This window comes from Zeus faber, assembly GCF_960531495.2.
Source record: "Zeus faber genome assembly, chromosome: 9".
NCBI lineage: Eukaryota > Metazoa > Chordata > Actinopteri > Zeiformes > Zeidae > Zeus > Zeus faber.
In genome coordinates this window covers 16,840,697-16,858,087 of record NC_137197.1, presented here as the reverse complement: position 1 = coordinate 16,858,087, position 17,391 = coordinate 16,840,697, and the positions used below count along the sequence as shown (strand labels likewise).

General features: G+C 45.0%; 3 protein-coding genes across 3 annotated transcripts in view; 1 reads left to right on the top strand and 2 right to left on the bottom strand.

Annotated features, from left to right (window-relative positions):
- Positions 1–394: 394 nt before the first annotated feature.
- Positions 395–7,962, top strand: LOC307234771 (guanylate cyclase soluble subunit beta-2-like; the record flags this gene model as incomplete). The annotated part of the gene is made up of 15 exons (XM_080006634.1): positions 395–492; positions 1,127–1,221; positions 1,366–1,526; positions 1,616–1,715; positions 1,820–2,058; positions 2,647–2,731; positions 2,847–2,950; positions 3,627–3,843; positions 4,347–4,667; positions 4,768–4,916; positions 5,047–5,193; positions 5,346–5,500; positions 5,586–5,770; positions 5,990–6,203; positions 7,857–7,962. 15 exons carry the CDS (start codon positions 395–397, stop codon positions 7,960–7,962), a joined length of 2,376 nt encoding a protein of 791 aa, XP_079862760.1.
- Positions 7,963–8,173: 211 nt separating this feature from the next.
- LOC307234693 (putative coiled-coil domain-containing protein 195) lies at positions 8,174–9,395 on the bottom strand (the record flags this gene model as incomplete). The annotated part of the gene is made up of 3 exons (XM_080006545.1): positions 8,174–8,306; positions 8,611–8,821; positions 9,101–9,395. The coding sequence occupies 3 exons, from the start codon at positions 9,393–9,395 to the stop codon at positions 8,174–8,176; spliced, it is 639 nt and encodes a 212-aa protein (XP_079862671.1).
- A 3,989-nt stretch (positions 9,396–13,384) lies between these two features.
- dock10 (dedicator of cytokinesis 10) overlaps positions 13,385–17,391 on the bottom strand; it is a gene marked incomplete at its 5' end in the record, with an annotated part of 51,637 nt that continues 47,630 nt past the window's right edge. The window contains 7 exons of the mRNA XM_080006284.1: positions 13,385–14,441; positions 14,615–14,687; positions 14,911–15,049; positions 15,860–15,960; positions 16,053–16,243; positions 16,750–16,960; positions 17,206–17,352. Coding sequence (XP_079862410.1) covers positions 14,383–14,441; positions 14,615–14,687; positions 14,911–15,049; positions 15,860–15,960; positions 16,053–16,243; positions 16,750–16,960; positions 17,206–17,352 — 921 coding nt within the window. The 3' untranslated portion in view covers positions 13,385–14,382. The remainder of the gene's footprint in view (positions 14,442–14,614; positions 14,688–14,910; positions 15,050–15,859; positions 15,961–16,052; positions 16,244–16,749; positions 16,961–17,205; positions 17,353–17,391) is intronic.

Here is a 17,391-nt window from a genome sequence, read left to right as displayed (position 1 = left end):
ATTATTATTATTTTCATTATCATTATTATTATTATTATTATACTTATTATGAAGGTGTTTTTCCCAGCAGCACCTAACAGGGCTGGACAGCTGCTTTTCAGAGACGCGCACGCATTCCTCACACGGATATGGATGAAGAATAACAAGTCCCCGGGCTCATTGGAGAGCGTTGTGTGCATCTTTTGCTCGATGTGACTGTATGTCATCTTATCCTCACGTTTTCTCATTAGATCCCGACAAAAGGGCGATCGATGCGCCGCACCGCAGGAGCCTTTTTCAGCGCGGAGCGTTTTAAAAGAACCGCGCTCTCAACTTGGCGGAGATGGTATGTGACTTTCAGACCTCGGTGTTTAAATCGAAACTTTCTCCAGTCGTGCGCTGTTTACAAGGCGGCATGCCACTTTGTTTTTCTTTGCAGTACGGTTTCATCAACACCTGCTTGAAATCTCTCATAGTGGAAAGGTTTGGCGAGGAGACCTGGATCAGACTCAGGTGCGGAGCTGTCTTACCTCCCTTTTTGTTTCCCTTATTCGATGTGTGTAGTTGCAGGGACTGGGACTGGAGAGTTATTCCGTCCTGTCCGTTAAAGTGGTAATCCGTCAAATTATTTAGTTACCAAAAAAAAAAAAAAAAAAATCACCAATTGATGGCACTTTTTAAGAAACAGCCATCCAATTTATTTGTGTTGTGTCTGTAATGTGCTCCTTTATTTACTCTTTCCTTCGTTGGTGGCGGGGTCCGCCTTTCCAGGAAGGAAGTGAAAGCGAATTTCGATAAAGCAGTGTAGCTGGTTGTGGTCGGCTGAAAAGAATTTCCACCCCACCACTACCAGAGGAAAAATTCCATCGGGTAAAATAATTCATACTTTTGAGGGAAGGAGGTGACGAAGACGAGGGTGAACCCGGACGCTGGAGGGAACAAGCGTTTTTCGAATGGAATTCTGGGACTTGTCGTGTAATCCACCCGACACAGACGTTATTATGGATTTGCACTTTAACCAATTCAATAACCAACGGTTGGCTGTCTCCATTCTCTCATCATCCTCATCATCATCATCATCATCATCATCATCATCACCCTTAACCTGACAGTCCTCTTTACTTTCCGTGAACACGATGCCCTGCAGGGATGCAGCTGGAGTTCAGGACACTTACTTGACGTATGAAGTTTACAAAGACGACATCACCATGCAACTAGTGACAGAGGCCTGCAAGTTACTGGGTAATTTCCGTTGACGCTTTGCCTCGGCGAGGTAGAACCCTTTGTCCCCGGCCATTTTGAGAAAAGAAACGTCTCGTGTCCTTACGCCATTCGCCTATCTACATGTGTTTTTTAATTTAATTTTTTACTTTTTTTTCCGAATAGAAGTAAAACCAGCGCTGGTCTTGCAGCAGTTTGGGGAGTATTTCTTTGAGTTCTGCAAGCGGTCTGGATACGATCACATGCTGAGGACTCTGGGCGGAAACCTGTTTGAGTTCATTGAGAATCTGGACGCACTTCACAGCTACCTCTCCCTGTCCTACAAGGTGCCCGGTCCCAGCTCGTGCCGTCTTTCTTTATTCTGCCGCCGTCGATGCCGTAAAGGGCTGAGCGTAACCGTCCGGGATCCCCACAGGAAATAAACGCACCTTCATTCCGGGCGGAGAGAAGTCGGAACGGCGCCATGCTTCTTCACTATTACTCGGACCGCGGGGGGCTTTGCCACATTGTTCCAGGTGGTGTTTTGTATTCTTCATTTCGATTTTGCCGTCGCTCGCCTCGAGTGGATCGCCGCGTGCCGACCCCCCCTTTTTTTTTTTTTTTTTCTCGCTTTTCACAGGCATCATCGGAGCGGTGGCCAAAGATTTCTTCAACAGCGAGATAACGATGGAGATTGTTGACCGACTGGAGGAGCTGGAGCGCACGGGGAAGAAGGAGCATGTGGTTTTCTTGGTCACCCAGCAACCAGCTGCAGCGCCTGAGACTCAGCAAGTCAGCAGCAGCCGCGGACCGTGTCCACACACACTGAGTGTCCGGCCTCAGACCGACAAACACGATACGCTGACCTGGAGCCACGAGGTAAGGTTAACAACTGGTGATCCACACGGGTGAACTATCTAGCCTCAAACCTGTAGACTGTTCCTTCACAATTTCTTCGCGATATGTTCCTTTTAGAGCCATTATACCTTTGCCTCTTGGACATACAGTATATTACACCAAACTTCTTTTCTTCACCCTGCCTGGTAGTGAGTGCATATGATGATTCCATTCGGCTCTTTTCAGGCTGGGTCAGGCCAGATTAGTAGGCCGCCCTACCACCCGCCACTCACCTGCAAACACTAGCTCCTCGGTCAGGTGCAGATAAGGTTTCCTTTTTGACTTCAGCACACTGTGACTTCCACAACGCCAATCGCAACAGTTTTCGGCCAAATGTGAAGCGGGCTGTGTGTTGTTCAGTGCCGACAAGGCGGAAGCCACGGTCCTCTCGCGGAAAAGGGTGTAGCTTGGAGGGAGAAACTCCACAAGTGGCGGGGTGTCGATATCTATATATGGTTTTAGAAAGGACAGATGACTGTTTTGGGACTACATCGCATTCTATTGTAATAACGTTTTGGAACGGTGTTATATATGAAAGTGCTGACTTTATCTATCTGTACCTAAAAGCAGCGACCTCAAGAGCGAGACCGTTTCAGGTTCTCCGCGTATCGGAGTCACTGGGAGACAATTCGAGGCCTCGTCCGCCTGGGAAATGGTACAGTATGGTGCAATCGTGCAAACACCGACAGATAACTCCTGTAGATAACTCCTGTAATGAAACCTCCCTTTACAAGGTTACCCATTCTTACATCCCATCTGTGACCGTACAGGCAAACTGTTACGGGGCTTTGAGCCGGTCTATCCCGAGAATCTCAACGTTGATTTAATGACGTTCTGCAACACTTTCCCCTTCCATATAATCTTTGATGAGCAGGTAAAATAAGTGAAACCAATATATTCCTTCATTGCTATCGTATTTGATGTGTTTGTGGTGTGTTGTGTTTACTGGTAATATATGAACATGGGAAAGTTCCAATCTCACCTCTACGAGCAGGAAAAAGCTCCTTTCCCACAGGTTAAATTGAGGTCAATAGCCAGGGATATAGCTGTAATTTATCCTATAATATTTCTATAATATACCTATAAATTATAAGTACAGTGTGTATTAAGGTCCGTGTCAAAATGACCAAATTTTCTCCTTTTGTTGATGATTGCTTTTTGCAGACACATTCGTTTTTCTTGACACAAGGATAATCTTACAAATTTATGCCTGAGTATATAGTATAGTATTATATCGTCAATGCCTTTTAGTTTAGATGAGATTAGATTAGATCACATTGGATTAGATTAGATTAGATTAGATTAGATTAGATTAGATTAGATTAGATTAGATTCGATTAGATTCAACTAATTGTCATTGCCCAGAGTGCAAGTACTGTATCCGTTCAATTAGTTTAGTGTTTCTTTGCAGTGGAATTTCCCTGAAGTCAAACATCCCATGCATGAGCGTAATGCGCTCGGGAGTTCATCTTGAGATTCAGCCGTAGACAGAGGTTAAATCAATGAGACGGAACTAACAAGCGGGGGGGGGGGGGGGACTCATTCGTCAGCTGGTGGTGCGTCAAGCTGGCGTGACCCTCCAGAGGATCGTCCCCGGGCTCCAGACCATGAGCATCCGTCTGGACCAGTACTTCAGCATCGTGCACCCCGAGGTCACCTTCACCATCTCCAGCATCAGGAAGTTCATCAACAGCAACTTTGTCCTGCAGACCCGCAGGGAGATGATGCCCGAGGCGTGGAGAGACAGGCCCATGCTGCAGCTCCGAGGTGGGGGGGGGGGGAGAGCGTTGAACTTTACCGTCGCATTTCCGCCCCGGACGAGCGAGCCCGCCCCCGCGGCTCTCGGGGCCTCGAGATTCGGGGTCAAAACTTCGGGAATGTGTCCGTTCCTCTCGCGCTTTTTTTATGAAATAAATGGCCGGAAAAAATCACGAGCGCATACAGTACAATGCATGCTTTTCACATAGATGTTATGGATGGCTCATCCTAAGTGTAGCTTGTAACAGCATAACTGTTTCATATTTGTCTATGCGTTATTATTTCAATACTGTATGTTTTAAATAACAATACAGAAAAGACAAATATGAAATGGTACTTTTGAGTCATCGAGGAAGACTTAAAGGAAGTCCCATCAGATAAAATCGCCAACTTTCAGAAGCAATGCAATACAAAACCTATCTAGTCATGTTTGAATCTTGCATCTGGGGTTTTATTATCATTTTGAAGCGTTTCCAACCGAGCCACGCGCCTCTCCGCCCTCTTCCCTCCAGGTCAGATGATCTGGATGTCTTCTCTGAGCTGCATGCTCTATCAAGCGTCTCCTCTCCTGAGGAGCCTTCAGGAGCTGGAGGAGAGGCGCATGCACATTTCGGACATCGCGCCGCACGACGTCACCCGGGACCTTATTCTGCTCAACCAGCAGCGGCTGGCCGAGATGGAGCTTTCCAATCAGCTGGAGAGGAAGAAGGAGGAACTCCGTCTCCTGTCCCAGCACCTGGAGGAGGAGAAGGAAAAGACCGAAAACCTGCTGTACGCCATGCTGCCCAAACACGTCGCCAACCAGCTGAAAGAGGGAAAGACCGTCGAAGCAGGTGGGTCGAGTGTTTGTATCGTAGGCATGACCGCCGTCTCTCAGTTGTACGTTTTTTTTAAATTACCGTGTGCGCTTATGTGCGTGGGCGTGTCCGACAGGGGAGTTTAAGGAGTGCACCATACTGTTCAGCGATGTGGTGACCTTCACAGATATCTGCTCCCTGTGCGAGCCGATCCACATCGTCTTCATGCTCAACTCCATGTACCTACGCTTCGACCGACTCACAACTGTGCACAATGTCTACAAGGTATTCGCAATCAACTTAAGCCCTCATTTATTCATCCGCCTGATCACAAAAAACGATTTCACGGGAAACAGCGATTTGAACATTTTCCGGCTATTGAAGCTCCCATATGCATGCTTTTCCCATCCCCCAGGTGGAGACCATCGGGGACGCCTACATGGTGGTGGGCGGGGTTCCCATCCCCGTCTCTAGCCACGCTGAGAGAGTGGCCAACTTTGCTCTGGGGATGGTCTTAGCCGCCAAGGAGGTTATCAACCCCATCACCGGTGCCAGCATCCAGGTAAAAAAAAAAGCAAAAGATAAACTGGCAACTGCATCAACCCACAAATTACACACAAACGAGCTGTTGTAGTTGTGAAGCCATTTTTGGTTCATTTTCAAAAGTCTTTTCTACTCTGTTCCACTACGATGTCACCTGTTCTATTCCTGTAGATCCGGGTGGGTCTCCACAGCGGTCCCGTGTTGGCGGGTGTGGTTGGGGAGAAGATGCCTCGCTACTGTCTATTTGGTGACACGGTGAACACCGCCTCTCGCATGGAGAGCCATGGGCTTCCAGACAAGATCCATCTCAGCTCCAGCGTCTACCAGTAAGTACAAACACTTCAATACGCTCTTTTTGTTTTTAACATCTAATAAATAACCCATTCTCTTTGGCCCTCCTTGTCTTCTTAGAGGACTGAAGGACAAAGGGTTTGTGCTCCATGAGCGCGGGGAGATTGAGGTCAAGGGAAAGGGGAGGATGGCCACTTACTTCCTCGAGAAGAACCTCGAAGTTAGCGAACTGGAGCTCATGGGCGTCCCAGTGCGTGAGGCCGGCGAAGGACGGCAAAATACTAACCAGGATCCCTACGAGCCAAGTGCGTCTAGACGACGGGGTCCAGGTCAGTGTAACGTCCTTTGAATGCCATTCTTCGAATCTTTCGTTGAGAGATGTTTTTTCATAATTATATCTTTCTTAACAATTTAACGTCAATGGTCTCAGTGTGTGGCCGTTTCGTCGCCCGTAAGACTACAATTAACTTTTCTACATCCCTCTCTCAATGTCTCATCTCACTTTCCCTCGTCTGCCAAAACAGTCCGCGGGGGGCCAAGGGTTGACCCCTGCTCCGTGCCTACAAACTATGGGGACGATCCGCGCGAGGCCCAGAGCTCCGACTCCAAGCCCCGCCCTGCCATTGCGCCACGGGACTCGGAGAGCTACGGCAGTCTGCAAGCGGACGACCGGTCCCCGGAGGGATCGCTCAGCCAGCTGAGAGGCAAATCTCAAAGGGACGTGAGGCGTCTCGGCCAGTCAGAAATCTATTGCAGGGAGGAGAGGTTGAAAAAAGTAGATGATAAAACACACGGGGACAGCGGGGGACGGAAATTAACCCCTGCGCGTGTTGTGCCTTTGTCTCTCAATAATCGGAACATACGCACTCAAACCAGGTTTTGTGCAGTTTTGTGAGTTAAAAATAAAAGAAAGAACGCTGAATGGGCTTGTGCACCGGCCGAGTGTCTAGGACATTAAAGCCGAGCCCGATAGTGTTTGTCTCCAGAGCTTATCTCCTGGTGTCACACTGGTACAGTAGCTGCCTTGTACCAGTCTGTGTTCATAAATATATCTTGAAATCTCGATTAAACTGGAAGTTATCTTAAAAAAGTTTTCCTCAATGAGCTCAGTTGAAATCATACTTGAATTTCTTTATAAACAGTAGATTTCACTGAAATGTGTAAACAGTCTTTCCTGCTCTTTAATTGTCCGTTAATATTGCTGTTTAAAATCAACATACACGTACTCAGCACGTGTGTTTTTTTTTCTCTTTATCATCTTAAAGGGGACCTATTATACTTTTCCTTATTTTCTGTCATATATATATATATATATATATATATATATATATATATAACGTTACAATGTGGGATTTTCCTATTAGACATTAGAACATTAGACATATTAGAAGTGTCAAATAATGAGGTAAACTAATGACAAAGTATTCGCTGTGAGAAAGGCGCCCAAGTGCCGACCGCTCTTAACACTCGGTTCCCAAAGGATTTTCTACTGTGCAAGAGCTGATGTCAGCTTGCCATGGATTTCGTTATATGGTCATCCTCTCCATCGGATCTGCTGTGCGTTTCTCCAGACAAAACCAATAAAAAATACTGTGTTTTTATTGTAGATATATTTATTTTATTTTATCGTATTTTATTTTTAATTAGGCCTTCGTAGATCTACAATATGAGTGAAGATTCCGCAACCGGATTGCATATTGCTCTATTGCTTTTTGGTGCGCTGATAAGGTGAAATCAGTGAAAGTCACAGAGTCAATAGAACGAGGAAGCAATGCTCAAAACGCCATTTTTTTGCAGAACTCGTGGCCTCAGCAGGGTGGCTTCACCCACTGAAACAGCGTCAGGAACACAACGGTTTGAGATGGATGTTAGAATGGCTCTAATGCATAATCTGAGTGGTATTTTTTAACAAAAAACTTCAAAAACACGTTTTGGGGACCTTAGAGACCTGTATTAACTTGTGTAAAAAAGAGGATAATAGGTCAATTTTTTTAACCAAACCACGATTAAAATGACTAATGACTAATATTTAACGGTAAAATGAAACCAAATCAGAGCATATGCCGAAATGTCGTGCTCCTCGCACCGCTCCCACACAAACCTCTGAGAAATGGCATCGTCTTTGACAGTTGTCGCCGTACATTAAATCATAAATTAAAGTGCAATGTAGTCTTAACAAAAAGTCATTTCATTAATACTGCCAAGGAACTCACAGGATCGAAGCAAACGCAGACACAACCGCACACCCGACGATTCGAGTTTCAATCGTCAGGATAGAAGGAAAGTAAATAAGTAATGAGGCCAGTGCTCGCTCACATGGCCCCGGCCGCGACCGCTAATGTGCGTTGAAAACAGCGGTCACCCGCGGTTGTGTGCACGGTTGCCCCAAAGTAACACCCCGGACCGAGAGCAGGGCCCCGGTCACCCGATCCTCTCGCAGGAGGCCCCCTGGTGTATTGATGCCGCCGGCCGGCCCTGGATCGCCATGACCGGATGAAAACAACACCTGTAACCAGAGTCTGTGTTTTGTTGTGGTCAGGTGTGATACAAATCAGTCTTCTGGTCGGGTCTAGAAGGAACAAGTGGACGCCGACCTGGATATTGAACAAACCTATTTTCTTGGGCCTTACACTGTCGCTTGGTTCATTTCTGCCTTTGTCATATGGGAACGGTTGTCGTCGTGTGTTAATAAACCGCCACTTCTTCCCTCAAGAATCGGTCTCGGTTATGGAGTCCAGCTCTGTTGTTCGGCGGTCCTCATCCTGGTGTTTACTCAAAACGGGTCGGTTTGTGTAAATGTCGTCGACGGGGAGGAGAAACGTCACGGTTTTTACTTTGGACCTGGAAGGGGAAGTGGTGAGAATGAGAATAATTAGTCCATCACTCTGACACACCGCACCGTCACGTTCGGTAATGTTTTGACTTGGATTTGAGCGGAGGCGGAAAATCATGGTTGGAGCAAAAACATGGCAGGATTTCTACTTTCCGAACCTAGAATTATCCCCCTCTGGTTTTGAGCACATTTAACAAGGTTAATAACTTTAAACATATTAAAACGAAACATACAACCAAGTATATCAATTTAATAAATAGGAATTGATGACAAATTGGGTTTAAACATCTACCAAAATGAAAACATATCTACCTGTTTTTATGCACATATTCCTGCAGAGAGTGCCTGTTGGTGAGTTTTCCCATCTCAAATCTAGACGAATTCCCAAATATCGTGGCTCCATTCCCACGTTTGACCTCCTCCTGTAATCTCCCCCATCCTGAGTCTCTCATCCTCGAACCGTCCCCTATCCCCTCACTTCTTGATGAGATGGAGTATCTACGGACGGTCATCACAGTATTCTCTGGCATAAAATAAAATAAAAACAGGATCAAAGTTACAGAATATGAAATTGTGTTCATATTATGTTTAACCAGGAGGTCCCTGAATTTTTTTTTTTGGACCTTTATTTTACCAGGAGGTCCTTTTTTTTGCTTTATTTATCCAAGGTAGCACACCAAGTTTTTTATATATTTATTCATATTTTTCAATGTTTTTATTTTACTTTTTACTCTTTTATCCAAGATATAGCACACCAACTCACATAAAGAATAAAAAGAAAGTTTCCAAGCCACATGCTCACCCTGGTACTTTGCCTCCAGTGCCGGGGCGGACGCGTTCCGTCTCAGGTTGGAATAAGGGTTCTCCACGGTGCACGGTTCCCCGGCCAGGGAACCACCCAGCCCCGGCTGGCCACCTCCTTCCCCTCCACGCAGCGCCCGGTTCTCGGTCTCCAGCTTGTGGATTTCGTCCCGCATCTCCATGATGACCCGGGCCATGCCCCTGGAGCTCTCCATGGTGCTGGAGCTGCAATGCCAGAACCACGGCTTCCCGAAGACCGGCGGGGCTTGGTCCCTGTGCTGCTGGGGTTTGAACATGTTGCTGGCTCTTTTAGAGGCTCCTTCTCGGTCCGTGTGTGTCTCAATCTCAGACTGGATCTTTGCTTTAGGGATATTATGTCGCCTTTCACCACCAGTACAGCTGAAAAGACTCGGGTTGTCAACTACCTGCTCACAGTGGATGTTTTATTAATTGGCCGCAGTTGGTGTCCAATTTCAGGAAAACCAATCGTGGGTCGGAAATGAAGTGTGCACATTGCAAGGGACCATGCTTGACTGGATGGACAAGTGATTTTGGCCACATGACTTAGCTGTATCCAATGCATGCTCCATATACAGTATTTCACAGACAGAACTTTGTAAATAAGGCAAAATGTGAGATTATAAGAGAGACAGAGAGAGAGAGAGAGAGAGAGAGAGACAGAGAGAGAGAGAGAGAGAGAGAGAGAGAGGGAGAGATTTGGTGGACAATGCTTTGTTCTTTTAAACATACTGTATGTGCTGCATTGATAAAGACACAGGGTACAGGGTGGACAAAATGATAACAACTATCCTTACAAAGAAAAACATGGTAATCAAACAGCCATTTGATATTAAACACAAAAACTACAACAAAAATCAGATGAAAGCAAGCTACAAAGCACACAAAGCAGAAAATTACAGGTAATTACACTGATATGCATATAGTGTGAATGGAGCCCCCACAGGAGGATTGTGTTGGATCCAGTGAGTCATTCAGCTCACATGGCCACAGTTTTCAACCCACCAGGCAGCAATTATCTTAGGAAACAGCAGAAACAGTGGCTCATTTCCGTGTAGTAGGTTATAGTTTATAGATGCTTAATTAAAGTTAATAGGATTTATTTTATGATGTCAAATTGATGATTCCACTATAGCCTGCACGGGTGGACATGGTAGCAGGCATAAAAGTGGTAGTGGCTGATGGAGGATTTTGTGATACAGCACCGTGGAGACAAATTTAATTGATTTAAATATTAAAATCACATGGCTATTATGTACATTAATATACAGTGCAATAATGTGCTTAATTTACATACATATACAGTACAAACATTACATTAATAGCTGTCATGAAACTACAGACACAAAAAAGTAGTTTTGATTGTATGTCACAATTTCAAACAAAATCTATGAACAATTTTTACATGCAACATTACATGACCTCATTTGAAATCAATAATTGTTCTTAACTAACGTGTCAATCTTCTTTAAAACTGGATTTTGAAAACCAAAAATTAAACAGTGTATAAGGAAATTGGTTGATACCCTCAATATACTCTTACACAGGTTTATCAACTATTGAGAGACTGTGATATAACTGATAACCAGTTTCCATTTTGAAGGGTAAGAAAATACAGCAAATGAATGGACACACAAAGTCTATTCATTTGGATTTCATTATTATTCCACTCTGTAGCGCAGCATGACCCGTCAGCGGCTCACTGTGTGAAATAGAAATCGTTACGTATCAGCGTGAGGAGCAGTATTTGATGCCCCCACATGATAACGCTGAGACGGGGCACAGGACCCGGGTCTTGTTGTGAGTGACCTCGGCTGGCCGCTCGGAGGAACCCGACCCCGGCCGCGTGCAGGGCCACCGGGACGGAGGCGGGCGCACATGAGCCACTGGGCACGGAAGGGAAACCCAATCGCTCCCCCTCGATTCTCCCCGCTTCACAAAGTAGGCGACGGAGAGGGAGGAGGAGAATAGGAAAGGTGACGGGTCTGGAGGAGGAGTGTGGATCCATAAAGTGGTGCGGCGGAGGAGCTGGGGAGGCTCAGCGGAGTGGAGGCTCACGCGGCGGGGAGGAGGGAGAGAGAAAGAGAGAGAGAGAGAGAGAGAGAGAGACAGAACCGAGGTGGCAGAAAGACAGGAACAGACAGTAAGGATGCTGATGCTGGGTCCTGAAGTTTAGGGTCCTTTCTTTCACTGAACAGTGCAGATGTTCCTTTGGGCTCACTGGAACATATAGGGGTGGTTTTGCAGACGGGGCTTGATGTAACTCAGGGCTAAAATAATCCTACTTAAATTGATGCAGAATTTAAAAATGCCTTTCTGAGACGCTGCTTGCTTAGTTCTAGACTAGAAAGTCCAGGACTAAGACGATATAGGACCAGTCAGCTACTGCCAGAGGGTTGCTCCTGTCTATAACCACCCTTCTATCTGGTCTCTGGTGGTCATCCATCATCATTGGAATAGTCCAATTTTTAAAAATAAAGTCTGAGACCATGACTGAGAAAGGCCATTTCATATAGTCCAGATTAAAAGTGTGATTTAGTGTGAAATTAGACCTGAATCCGGGTCCCCGAAACAGCCCCAAACTGTTGATTATAATCAGTTTTTATGCGTTACAGACATTAAATATGCTTCATCGTGTTGTTGTTTGGACGTTGGTATTGGATGGTATTTGTCTCGATTGACTACCCATTTTAGCCCAATTCTAGACCAATACGTCCCATACCAGCAGCAGCGGTGCGTCCCCAGCAGAATCATGTGCAGACAGAGACAGACCCAGCGTGAACGTCCGTCTCCCGTGTCTGGGGCCTGAGCCGCTTAACCGCACACACCACCAGCGCGAGGCTTCGGCGTCAATAAGTAAACAAGTAAACAAGCTTTCTGTCGCTCTCTCTTCTTCACACTAATTATACTCCACTCCCACCGAAATACTGTCCCAATATGCAGCGACACGCCGGATCCATCGACGGTTCCAGTCTCGCCTCGTGAGGAAATCAAATTGATGTCAGCTCCGGCTCCAGCCCTGCATGTACTGTAACGCACATTTTTTGATGTCATTGATATTTTTTGCCAATTTCGTGAAGGCTTGATAGCCACCGGCCGTGCCTTTTTCGAGTGTGTCCGCCGGACGAGTTGCGTGGCGGAGGCCTGACTTCCAGATAAAACCTTTAGTCCCTTCAAAGAAAACCTGGTCTCTTTCATCGCCCCGCTTTGAAGCCCTCCTCTCATAGAACACACGCTTCTTCACCTTGCAACTTACCATGACATGAAATATTACGTTTATTGGGATTCACAACGCATCGGGCCCTGAATTTCCTTTAGAAAAGGGTTTACAAAGGTATTATCTCATCCTTTATTGATTGCTGAAAATGGTATATTCCGGGGGGTTTTGAGTCAAATTTTTAAACAGCAAAAATGAACCACACCTTCCATTTGAAAGATTACCAATATCGGAAGCGTATATATGTTAATTTTAATGCAAATGTTTGTCTTCCGTCTCCCTTTTTTTGGTGGCGCTGACTCCCGCGAGACGAGGGAAGGACATTTTTCATTTTTCTTCTCTTGTGTCACGCCGACTTTGCTCATCACACGCTTTCCACTTCACACACGCCCGTCCATTGTGAAGGTCCGGGGCCCCGGCAATTATCTCTAATTACACTGTTGCCTGGTCCCCTGTGCAGCATATGAGGTTCCTCAGAGAACACCTGGGGCCGGGCGCTCGGCTCGGCTCTTTCCCTCAGTGATGTCACCAGAGCTGTTTTGATTAAGGGTTTTCTATGGATATTTTTTTTATGGATTATTTTTTTTTTTGCTTATATCTTCTGCGCGTTATATATATTTTTTGCTTTATTTTTTTGCTATCTGTATGAAATTAATGTTTTTCCACTTTCTGATCTAGATTTGTTTATTTATTTGTTTTCCTCCTCCTTTTTTTGCACAAACTTTGGAGTTCACCGCACCATGCTTGCATGACCGCATGTGACAAATAAAAATCTTGAATCTTGAAGAACGTACCATTCAGGTACAAAAATGACAATGATCTTAAAAATAATAATAATAATAAACAAAAAATGAATTAAGCCAAGGCTATATGCTATGGCCTTTGGATGTCACTTAAAGCAATCCGATGTAGTATATTTGGTTATTATTTGTATGTCATGAGGCACATAATAAATCAGTTTTGGACATTAGCTTGATTTTATTCAAATGTTATACATAAAACTTTAGTCTGTTCTTTTTTTTTAATTTAGCTAAACAAATATTCATATATTGCATATTTTATAAAAAGAAACATTTGAAACATTTTTTTTTAAATATTAATACTTCTTATTTACAATTTAAAACAGTACAGGAAATAATAACCGTAACAATGACATTTATCGGATCGTAAAAATGTTATAAAACGTAAAAGTTTTTCCGTTTGAAAATCTGACAAAGTTCCAGGTTTTTGTCGGCGAGGACGCGAAGAGGCGACGTGGAGCTGCTCTACATTCAAACAGGAACTGGAAGTGTGTTCAACCGGTTAGTTTAAGACATGTGGTCAAAGCCTCCCCCCCACCCCCATCATCCAAATTTTTTTAAAACTTTTTTTAACATCACAGCTCTAATTCATGAACTTTGACAAGAGTTTTGAAGGTACGGTGGTAATACAGAGATATGGGAATATGGTCCTCACGGCTGCATTTTCATATTTGTTGTCGTCGAACACACCTCGAGCTCAATAAGGTCACTGTTCTATAAAGGGACGGGGTTACAAAGAGAAGGCTTGTGTGTGTGCGTGTGTGTGTGTGCGTGTGTGTGTGTGTGTGTGTGTGTGTGTGTGTGTGTGTATGTATTGAATCTGTGTGTGTGTATGTGTGTGTGTACTGAATCTGTGTGTGTGTGTGTGTGTGCGTTCGTGTTTGTGTTTGTGTTGGTGTGTGTGTGTGTGTGTGTGTGTGTGTGTGTGTGTGTGTGTGTGTGTGTGTGTGTGTGTGTGTTTGATCTCGACGTGCACACAGAGGGCAAGGTGGCGGGATCGGTCCGTACTGTACAACAAATGAGTCTCTACAATCATCGGACGGGAAGCTAACAGTCCAGCGGCCGTTCACCATCAGGACTACAGACTAGACACTAGCACGACCACGGCCTACACACTCACTGCTGTCCTTGGTTTTCCAAAATGTTCACGCTTTTCCTGCAGTTCCGCTCCCAGCGCTGCCCTTTTCAAATTTGGGAAAAAAAAAAAAAAAAAAAATGGTGGGGAAAATGCCACCCTCCCCCCGGGTCTTATTGGCCGCTTAGTAAGCGCTGTGCCGCTCCGTTCCTGGCTGCCTTGTTTGTGGAATCTGAAAGATGGGAGACAGAGACAAGCATGAGCCTTTGTTGTTCTTTTTGGATAAAAAAATAAAAATAAAATAAAATAAAATGCATGATTGAGTTGTGGGATTTCTATGGAATGTGTGAACAGGTAAAGCGGTGGCGGGCGCGACCAAACAGGGAGTTCTGCCCCGTGACGTACCGGTCTTAGACAGAGCGGAGAGAGAGCTGTGAGAGACAGAGGAGCTGCCCGACGCCAAGAGGCGCTTGTGCAGCTGGGAACCAGAGAGTGGACATAGAGGGAGAAAACAACAAAAGAAAGAAAGGAAGAGAGCAAAGAGAGCAAAGATGAACCAAAAAAAAAACAAAAGACATGGTTATGAAAATGCATTTTGAAGTGACGCCCGTGGGGAGAGGCTGAAGGAGTGGATTTGAGGGGGGGGGGGGGGCGAAGAGGAAGCGGCGGGGGAGGGGGTGGCGACGGCGAACCAGTCGAACCTGCTCCTTCATGATGGCCGACAGCTCGCTCAGCATGTCCCTGTAGTGGGACCTCATCTCCTCCTGGTACTCCAGCTGGTCCTCCTTGATCAGGCGCTCGTTCACGTCCAGCGCCTGGCCGCACGCCTCCGCAAATTGCCTGCAGGAGGCGAGGAGAGGAAACTTCATCAGCTGTTCGTTGGACGCTCATCAGATTTATTTAGAGGTATTGATAATATACTGCAATACACTGTATATGCATATTGCACACTACAGATTAGATTCAACTAATTGTCATTGCACTGAGGCAACGAAATGCATTTCACCATCCTCGTAACTGACGCATCTAGGAGCAGTGGGCTGCCATGTAGTGACGCCAGGGGAGCAGTTAGGGGGTTAAGTGCCTTGCTCAAGGACACATCAGCACGCTACCAGGAGGAGCCGGGGATCGAACAGGCAATCTTCCGATTACTAGACGACCCGCTCCGCCTCCTGAGCCACTGCCCCTTTGTTATGCTTATTATACTCACATGCCCCCTATACTGTAAATAGTACAATGCAATACTGTATGGTAATGATACTACTACTAAAAACATATAACATAATAAAAATATTAGTTTTGACCTACACATCCATTGTTATCCATGCCTGTATTATTGGATACATATCATCCTGGACAGAATATCTATATCTATAATATCTATATTTATATTTTATACTCACAGCCATACTAGCAACCATAGTGCCAAGATAGCCCATTTTAAACATTTCATATATTCTGTACATATTAGGATATTTTTATATTTTTATTTAGCTCATTTTGTATATTTGGCTATTTTTGTTTTCCAGTCTTTTTATGGTAATTGTCTGTACTGCAATCCTAACCACGGCAAATACCTTGTATATGAAAAATGTACTTGGTGGGAAAGGCTTGCAATAAACAATTGTGATATATTCTGGGGAATCCTACCTGAAGATTTCTTTGAGCAGTTTGACTTGGTTGTCTGGGTATTTCTTTGCATTCTTCTCTTCCATGAAGGCCCGAGCGTAGGCCATCGGCCCAGCGTTCACCTGAAAGGAGAGAACACAAAAATATGTTGTATGTTAGCCGTGTGTATATTCCCACAGATATCTACTCTGCGCTCTCTTTGGGGAATTGGGACCTTGGCGCTGACGCTGCCCTGCAGCTTGAGCTGCAGCCGGATCATGTCCACCTCCTCCATGTTGCACAGCTGGTTGAGCTCCGACACCTTGCGGGCCATCTCGTCGATGGCCACCTCGATGGGGTTCATCTCCGTGCTCTGCTGCTCCACCACCTGGATGCGCTTCTTCAGGTATGGGAAGCTGGAGCTCGCTGGAGACGAGGATGATTGACAATTTAAAAAGTCCCTGTTAGGTTGTCTAATTTGTAAATTCCACATGGAACGACACGTTTGGGGTAAAAAAAAAAAAAAGGACTGGAATTGTGCAACACTTAACATTGTGGAACACTTAATTAAAAAAAAAAAATCCAAGTCCATAATCATAATCGAGTCCATACAATAACATAAAAACTCGACCTCACGGTCTAAACTTTCAATTTAAATCGGTTTATTAAAAGTTTCTTTTTTTATTTATTTTTATTTATAATATTTTGTGGACTACAACATAAATCACAATCAATATTCCTTCCATTTAAAAGAGCCATGGGGATAAGTGGACTTCTCTGAATATTTTGTGGACTTCGTTTCTTCTCCTATGCACCTGTCCCTCTACATAGACGAACCAAAGAATCCTGTTTTTCTGTGATTTTTATGGAAGCGATACATACTGTATATATGTCTCTAATCATCCGTCGGAAAAGAACGCCGTTGCTCTTACTTGTGAGTATGGTGCGCCGCTTGCACTGCTCCTCCACGTCGCCGTGCTTCTTCCCCGACAGCGTGAACGGCGTCTCGAACACGAAGCGCCTGATGTTGTGGTGTCTCTCGAAGTCCGTCCTCTTGTCCTGCTGCTCCTTTTCGTCGAAGTAGGGAACCACGTAGGTCACCTGGATGTAGGCGAACTTGGCGTCTAGGTCTTTGGGGTTGACCTGCGAATGCAAATAACAGGCTAAAATGATCTATGGTTAAACTTCAGCATTATTTTATTTACACTAATTTACATTACACACAAGACATTAACACCATCATAGAACATACAATAATCACTGTTTTGGTCATGGTGTCACTGTTATTTCCCTACATCTTATCAAAGGGAGTCTGTGGCATAAAGCGTATCAAATTGAGGGTCCTTGATGAATGTGAAAAAGCTTGATCATCTCCGGTTTAAATTTACTTTATTGGAGTCCTGGATCATCTTGACGTTGTCGGCTCCGAACTTGTCGGAGTAGAGTTTGAGTAACCTCTGGGAGATTTCCGACAGCCCCGTCAGCTTCGGCTCCTTGTAGATGAACTCCTTGCTCTCCTCCTCTTCAAAGAACCCCTAAAAATGTCGGACACACGCACACACACACACACACAC